The sequence below is a fragment of the Lepidothrix coronata genome, unplaced genomic scaffold (assembly GCF_001604755.1).
Source record: "Lepidothrix coronata isolate B3197 unplaced genomic scaffold, Lepidothrix_coronata-1.0 Scaffold233, whole genome shotgun sequence".
Classification (NCBI taxonomy): domain Eukaryota; kingdom Metazoa; phylum Chordata; class Aves; order Passeriformes; family Pipridae; genus Lepidothrix; species Lepidothrix coronata.
Genome location: NW_016690413.1, coordinates 737,983 through 746,326, shown reverse-complemented (window position 1 = coordinate 746,326; position 8,344 = coordinate 737,983). Strand labels below are relative to the sequence as shown.

At 58.7% G+C, this 8,344-nt stretch overlaps 1 protein-coding gene across 1 annotated transcript; it reads right to left on the bottom strand.

Moving 5' to 3' along the window:
• Positions 1–164: 164 nt before the first annotated feature.
• Positions 165–8,036, bottom strand: EFNA2 (ephrin A2). Its single transcript, XM_017834329.1, has 4 exons — positions 7,776–8,036; positions 4,783–5,083; positions 3,126–3,191; positions 165–2,066 (listed from the first exon to the last, which is right to left on the bottom strand). The coding sequence occupies exons 1-4, from the start codon at positions 8,034–8,036 to the stop codon at positions 1,945–1,947; spliced, it is 750 nt and encodes a 249-aa protein (XP_017689818.1). The 3' UTR covers positions 165–1,944.
• Between the last annotated feature and the right edge of the window lie 308 nt (positions 8,037–8,344).

Below are 8,344 nucleotides of genomic sequence, written 5' to 3'. Positions count from 1 at the left end.
ACCGAAGGCCAGGCGGGTGCTGTTGGCTCCGTGTCGGAGCCCAGTGGGAACCCCCCTCATCCCCCCCATAAACACAATGCTTTTGTCACCTTCGGGAACCACGACCTGGTCTGGACACACGGGGGACAGGGACAGGGACAGCAGGGAATGCGATTTTTTTTATTGTGGGGTTTTTCTTTTTTTTGTATTTTTTTTTTTTATCTGTTTGTTTGTTTGTTTGGGTTTTTTTTGGATGGTCGAGATGAGCTTATTGCGAGATTCCAGCTTCCTAGTCTAAAAAATAAAAATAAAATAAAAATAAGATAAACCCTTCCATAAAATCCATTCTCAACAATACATAAAAAAAACCGCTCACAGTATAGCGCTGTATGTACAGGGACGGAGCCCTCGGGAAGGGCCAGGATCCACGTGGAATGGGGGCTGCGGCTGGGGCTGAGCCCATCACCGGCATCCCCTGGGACCACCAACCCCCTGGGGAATGGGGGGGCTCTGTGGGACAGGCAGGGGACCCCCCCAGGTGGGACAGCCCCAGATTTAAGGCGAGGAGGGGTCAGACCCCGGGGCTGCGGGGGGACCCCTCCCTGGGGACCTGCCACCCCTGGGGTCAGGGCCAACCTCGGATCAGGGGTTTTGGGGGGGGGGGTTTGCTTATTAATGCAAAGGAAAAGGGAAAAATCCCCAAGCCCAACCCCGGAATGTCGGGGGGCAAAGGGGGGACCATGGGGAGCACCACGATGGACGTGGCCCCCCTGGGGGGACTCTTGGACCCCCAAGGCATCGGGGGGACACGGTGCAGAGCGGAGGAGGAAAATCCATGGCACAGCCTCCTCCCGCCCCGGCGAGCTCAGCCCTGCTCCGGCAGGGCTCCAGCCCCGGCGCCGGACAAATGCCCTTGGAATGATGCCCACGGCTGGGCGAGCCCGGCCCGCCGGCTCCCAGCGCCCGGCGGTGCTTCCCGTGCCAGCCGGCCATTCCCGGTGTTCCCAGTGCCGGCCATTTTCAGTGCCAGCTATTCCTGGTGCTCCCAGTGCCGGCCATTTTCAGTGCCAGCCATCTCCAGTGCTGTCCATGCTCGGTGCTCTCTGTGCCGGCCATTCCCGGTGCTCCCTGTGCCAGCAGACATCCCCCCTGCTCTTCCTGCCGGCCATTCCCGGTGCTCTCCACGCCACCCATTCCAGTGCTCCCGGTATCAGCCGGCCCTTCCCGGTGCTCTCCCAGCACTGGCCATCCCGGTGCTCTCTGCCGGCCGTTCCCGGTGCTCCCCTCGGCTGTATCCAGTTTCCTCTGCTGCTCACGGAGCCGTCCCGGTGTTCCATGGGGACACTGGTGCCATCTGTGGCACGAGCGAAGGGAATGGGGTGACCCCCCCAGGGGGGCTGTGTCTGTCCACCCTCGTGTCCGGGGGTGTCTGGGGGTGTCCGGACCGGCTCTGTGACATCCTGCGGCCGGGCTGGGAAGGAGTCCGTGCCCACGGAGCCGTTGGCACCATCGCTGTGTCCGGCGGTCCCGGCAATCCGGAGGCTCCACCGGGCGGGGGCTGAGCCTGGCCCCGGGCAGGTCAGTCTGGCCTGGGGGGGGGGCCCGGCCGGGAAAAAACCCAACAACTAAAAATAAAAACCTTTTTTTTTTTTTTTAAAAAAAAAAAAAAAAAAAAAAGAAAAAACCAACGGACGAGGACTCTGTATTTGGTCTAGAAATGTAAAAAGCGATGCCCGACCGGGATGGCCGGAGCTCGAGCTGCAGGACAGGGATGGGAGCCGGGATCCATCCCACGGGACAGCCCGGCACCGCTCCCCAAGGGGTGACTGTGCCACCACAGGGACTTCTCGTGGCCGCAGGATCCTCGCCGGCAGCACCAGTGACCTCCCCAGGCACCATCCAGGCAGGATCCGTGCCCGGGCTGCTCCCGCCCCGCGGAGCCGCTCCCGGCGCGTCGGGGTCGGGCTACGAGGCCAGGAGCGTCCAGACGACCGGCACCACCGCCAGCGCGGCCGGCGGGACCCTGAGGCTGCAGCAGGAGTTGTTGCTGGTGAAAATGGGCTCCGGGGACTCGTAGAGGGAATCGTCTGTGGAAAAGGAGGAAGAGAGGGATGTGTGAGCCGGGGCACGGCTGAGAGCCAGGCTGGACCCAGCCCGGGCAGGGCAGTGGGGATGCTCAGCACGCTGGGACTGGGGTCCCGAGAGGAGCTGGGTACTGATCCTCCCCCAGATCCCAATGTCCCCAAAAGTACTGCTGCCATCCCCAGGACCTGACACAGGGACAGCCCCGTGTGGCTCCACAGCCCCGTGTCCCAGGGAAGGGCAGTGTGGGGATGACACGGGTGCTCTCCGGGGAGGGAGGGTGGGTGAGGGCACAGAGCTCTCCGGTTCCAGGGATTTTTATGGACCTAGAGGCAGGAAAAGCAGAGCCTGGTCCTGTCTAGGGACGCTCCATTGCTCCACCCATCCGATTCCCTTGTTCCCCCTCATTCTGGAGGGTCCCTGTGTGGGGTCCCCCCAGACCGGGGTCCCCTGTGCCAGGCATTTGCAATTGGGAATATTTCAGGACCCAGTCGAGGGGTGTCCAGGTGCCCCCTCAGGTGCCCCTCACCACCCCCAGGGCCCAGCCCCTCTCCCCTTCCCTTCCCCTCCGCAAGGTGGAAATAAAAAAAATCCCAGTATTATTAACATACTAAAAAATAACATCGGGAGAGATCTTCTCCCCTCGTTCTGAAGGGAAGGTGATGAGTTTTTACAGACGGTTCCGTTATGCTGGGTTTTATTTTAAAGCCACTAAAGAAAGGAGGCGAGAGCCATCCGTTACCCAGTGACATTCCGCTGTCCCCGGGGAGAGCCGCTGCCATTTGCTAATTACACGTTAACAGGAGAAGAAAATTATTAATTTGTTTTTTTAAATGGCTGATTTATGCGAGCCGGAGAAGTGGCCACAGCGCAGAGATTATTGTTGCTATTAATTATTTTTTTTTCCCTGTCTGTCCACCACGGGCTGGACAGGCTGGGATGGCTCTGTCAGGGCTGGGGGTCCCTGTCCCCATCCCTGTCCCCATCCCCAGGGCCACCACCCGCCCTCACCCCGCAGGGCAGGACCCAGGGGCCCCCCAGGGACCCCCCAATCTCTGACTTACTCGTTGGCCGAACATAAACCTTCAGCTTCAGGCAGGGCCTGTCCACCATGTTCGGGGGGGATGCGGCTGAGGGGAAGAAAAGGGGAGAGAGACCAGTGGGTTGGGAGGGGCAGAGACAAAGTGAGGGTCAAGCACTGAGAAACAATAATAAACACTGGAAGAAAGGGAGGAATCGCAGTAATTATCGAGGTGAAAGTCCCTCTCAGGGCGAGAAAATGGGATTTTTTTTAATATATATATATATATATATATATTTATAAAGGAATTTAATTTTCTCTGTAGTTTTCTTTTTAATTTTAAAAGCAGATTTATTTTTTTTTTTCCCAGACCTTTCCTTTTCTTTTGCCTTTTGGTGCTGCACCCCACGGGGGGGGAAGGAGAAGGTGCCAAGCCAAGTGGCACCACGGGGATCCCACAGCATCCCATCCCACAGCATCCCATCCCACAGCATCCCATCCCACAGCATCCCATCCCACAGCATCCCATCCCACAGCATCCCATCTCCCATCCCAGCTCCATCCCCCGGTCCCCAGGGCCACGAGGTGCCCTTGACCCCTGCCAGGGCCACGAGCGTGTCCCGGTGCCGGCGGGTTAATGGATTCCAATCCATGGGCTCGAGGAGGAGGTAATTTCTTTTCTTTCATGTCTGCTAAATACGGTTCCTCAAAGAGGCATAATTTCTAATGTTCCGCATGACGGGAATTCTAACCGGGTTAGCAATGATCAGCTTCCCATTTACTCCTGTGTAATCTCTCCCTAACGACATTAAAAAATAAAAAAAAAATAAAATAAAATAAGGGGGGGGGGAGAGAGCGAGTTGTGGCCGCAGTTATTGCGCCGGTGACATTTTACGGGGGGAGGGAGAAGGGGGGGAAATGGTAATTTAATATAGATAAAAGGAACAAATTAAGTGGGCTGAAAACAGCTGCTTTAGGAAAAAGAGGGAGAAATGATAAGGCGGAGGAGTGCGGCGGTGGCTCCGGAGGGGCCGGCGGGTCCTTGGCTCCCGGCGTCACCGGGGTCACGCTGCCTCGTTTGGGTTTGGGCTTTATCCCAGCGCCTGCTCCCAGCACCACCGCATTATTTTTCCATGACTCCAGCATGAGGAAGCCGGTCTGGCCCCTCTCCCCCACCTCTGCCCTGGCCCCTGCAGACACTCCAGAGAGGGAAATGCCCTCCCAGGGACCCCCGTCCTGCCGCCGGCACCAGAGTGGGTTGGGCAGTTCGGGGGCCAGGTTTGGGTGAGAAAGGGGAGCCCAGACCCGGGAGAGCACAGGGATACACGGGAATGCACGGGAGAGCATGGGAATTGCATGTGAGAGCACGGGAATACGTGGGAGGGCACGGGAATATAAGTGAGAGCACGAGAGCACACGGGAGAGCGTAGGAAATACATGTGGGAGCACGGGAATATGAGTGAGAGTGTGGGGACACATGGGAGCACGGGAATATGAGTGAGAGCGTGGGGACACATGGGAGCACGGGAATATGAGTGAGAGCGTGGGGACACATGGGAGCACATAGGAATTACATGTGAGAGCACAGAAAACATGGGGGCTCTGCAACACTCCGGGTCACCAACACAAACCCCGGCCGGCGATGCCGGGATGTGCCCGGGATGCGCTGCCAGACCCCCCTCCCTCCCCTCCCCACTCACAGATGTAATAGTACTCGTGGCCGGGCCTGAACTCGAACCCCAGCGAGAAGGGGGTGAAGAGCTGGAACTTCTCGGAGAACTTGAGGGGCCCGTTGGGGGAGTCGGGGCGGTTGCACTCCCAGCGCTTGAAGCCGCGCTGCCGGTGGTCGCAGGACGCGTGGCCCTCGTAGTTCACCATGTACAGGATGTACCTCTCCATGCGCTCGGGCAGCGGCTCCTCGTAGTGCGGGCAGTAGATGTCCAGGTAGTCGTTGATGCTCACCTCCACCGTGTAGTCCCCGCGGTGGAACCTGCAGGGCGACTCGGGTCACTGGGGTGCACCGGGACCCTGCAGTGGTTTGGGCTGGGAGGGACCCAAACCATTGCCAGGGGCAGGGACACCTTCCACTTGGCCCAGGTTGCTCCACCCTGGCCTTGGACACTCCCTGGGATGGGGCAGCCACAGCTTCTCTGGGCGACCTGTGCCAGGGCCTCACCAGTCGGTTTAACTGTGATCCAGGGCCTGATCCCGCCCGTCCCACCCCGACATCCACATTAACCTCCAGATTAGCCCAGAGTCTCTTTGTTTTACGCCGATAAACCGGCACCACTCAGTAGGAAATGACACAAAAATGATTATTCCCGGCGATCCCGGCGGAGCACCGGCGCCGCCGCAGCCAAGCACCACAATCCCGGTGTCATTTGCGTTCTTGGCACTGCTCATCCAAGAGATTAAGGGATTAGCAGCCCTGGAGAACTCCGTGGCACATGCCAGTAAGCCCTGCTCCAGTTCCTCGGGGCGACCCCCGTGTCCCCCCTCCCCAAACTCCAGACCCCGGAGCTCCCGGCTCCGCAGCCGGGAAAGCTCGAGGCCAAATTCACAGGCGGCCCCAGGAGCCAATTTGGCAGCTTGGCTTTCCCCCCCTCATTGAGTGAGTTTTCTTTGCTAATTAATTTGAGACTCCACAGCACGGCCCCCCCTCAGCCCCCAGACTTGGGATGACCAGAGATGGGGGTCACTCCACGGCTCCAGGGCTTGGCCAGAGGCCAGAGGGGTCAGCACGGCCCTGGTGGGATGGGGGTGGTGACCAAAACCTCCCTGGCCCCCCCAGAGCAGCATCTCGGGGCTCCCTGACAGCCCCTGAGCCTGTGGTAGCTGCAAGCGGGGCTGAGACTGGATCAAACTCATCACAGAGACACCCCAAATGTGATCCCGCATCCCTGGGGCCGGCGGGATGGAGGGTGATCCCAAAGGTACCCCAAAAAGGGAAGGGTATGGGGAGGGGGCTCCTGCAGCCCCCCTCCAGCTCATTACCTGCCTCATAAGCTCTCTGATCACACAGGGAACGCGCTAATTAAGGAGCAGGGTTTCTCCCTCTCCTTCCCTCTCCTTTCCCGAGCCAGTTGTGCCAACCCTGCCCCTGGCAAGGTAACATTGGAAAATGTAAAATTAATACAAAGGGCTGGAATTTACTGGGAAACAATTTTCAAACGCGCAGAGAACAATAAAAAATATCGGAAAAAAAAAAAAGCCCACAAAAAACCCCTCTTCTTGCTGCCTTTTATTTAAAAAAAAATTATTTATTTTAATGATCGTTGCTAAAGCCCAAGCAAAGACGAGGCGGGGGGGCCCACGTATCAGGGGAATAATAATAATAATTATTATATTTTTTGGAAAAACTCACTGTGAGGGCCTTCGCCTGCCTGACAAATTGCTGAATTAAAGCTGATTAAAGCTGATAAATGGCCCAGATGGAGACAGACGTGGGGGGGGCTGCGGGGAGGGGGTCACCCTCTGTTGGGGGGGGCTCTGGGGAGGGGGTCACCCTTCACAGGGGGGCTGCAGGGAGCTGTGGGGACCCCCAGCACGGTGCACCCCACTCTGCAGGGGGTCCTGGGCTCCCCCCAGAGCAGCCCAGCCTGATGCCACGGGATGGGGATGATGCTGTGGGAAGAGGACGATCCCATCACCGGGGATGATGCCAAGGGGTGGGGCTGATGCCACCACTGGATCCGATGTCATCACTGGATCCGGTGCCATGGTCCCCCAGATGGGCAGGGTGGCATCTCCATGCTGGACACACACTGGCTTCCCAAGTTTTTACCTCCTGGATATTCACCAGGGAGGGGAAAAGCCTTCCTTGATAGGCAGCCACAGCCCAAGACCCCCAGCCCCTGAGGGTCAGAGCCAACCAGGAGAGCAAACCCTGTGCCCAAACCCTGGTCCTGGTCCCCTCAACTGCACCTCAGTGCCTCAGTTTCCCCTCTGAGCAGGAGCAGCATCCCCCAAAAATTCCCAAATTCAGGCGGTGACCCAGCGCGGGAACAAAGCGGATTTGTCTCTCTACACCCTGTGAGACCAGTCAGTGTCCCAAGGGTTAAATAATTCAGATTTTTCTTTCCTGAACAGCTTGAAAAGAGATATGATTGCGCCCGCTGGAATACGGGGGGGGGATATTATGGATGGAAAAGAGCTATTTAAGCTGAGGAACGGTGTTGGCACATAAACAAATGGGTATAAACCGGCCATGAATAAATTGAGGCTGGAAATTAGGAGGTTTGTAACCACTGGGGGCTGGACAGGGCTCGTGGGGGCAGCGAGGCGAGGGGGGAATTGGGGCAGGGGGTCCCGGGTATGGGGTCCCCCCCTCTCCAAGGGCACCCGTCCTTGCGGGGCCAGGCACTGAGAGACTTAAAATCTCCCTTCCGCTTTCATCTCCCGAAATCTCCTTCATTCAAATAGTCACAGCGTGATCAGGAGTAATAAGCCTATTACAGAGCAAAATAAAACATAGCAGCTCCCCCCCGCCCCCCCAAACCAGCCCCCCCCGGCCCTGCCGCCCTCTCCCCTGCTATTAAACACAACCTGATGGGAATTCAGCTGCAGAGCAGCCAATGCCACCCCCCGACCCCTCCCAGCCCCACCAGGGTCCCCCCCCGGGAATGGGCACAAAGCGGCTCCCGGGGCCGGGGGGTGGCAGGGAAGGGCCCCTGGGGCGCAGGAACCCACCGACCCCTGCCAGGGGCTCTTTCCTCCAGTAATCCTGTGGCTTGGCTGGGCTCTGGCAAGTCCGTGGCTGGCAATGGACTTCCCGCCGGGAACGTTTAAGCCGGTTTTCCATCTGTTTCTCCTTCTCCTCGGGCAGCCGGAATCGCTGCCGAGCCGAGTGAAGCCGAGTGTCATCCCGCGGGACGGCAGCGCCGGGCGGGAGCCAGACAAGGCTGTCAGGGACAATCTGGGCCACGCTGTCGGTCCCAGTGTCCCGGAGGCACATCCCTATTCCCTGCTCAAGAGGCAAAAGCCACTCGAGTGGGCCGGGAGGGGATGGAGCCGGAGCTGGATCCACCTGGACACCCATCTCCACCCAGTGCATCCCACCACCCCATCCCACCCGTGCCAAGGTTTATTTTAACCACGCTGGCAAACATTTGCCGTGGCAGGGAGCAAGTGCAGCCACCTCAGCAGCATCCCCAGCAGCCAGTGCATCCCAACCCCCCTTGGGGCTGAGCCCCAGCGCTGGCAGGGGTGAGATGGCATTCAGGGGACACCCCATCTCCATCATCCCCAGCCCCTGGCAGGGGT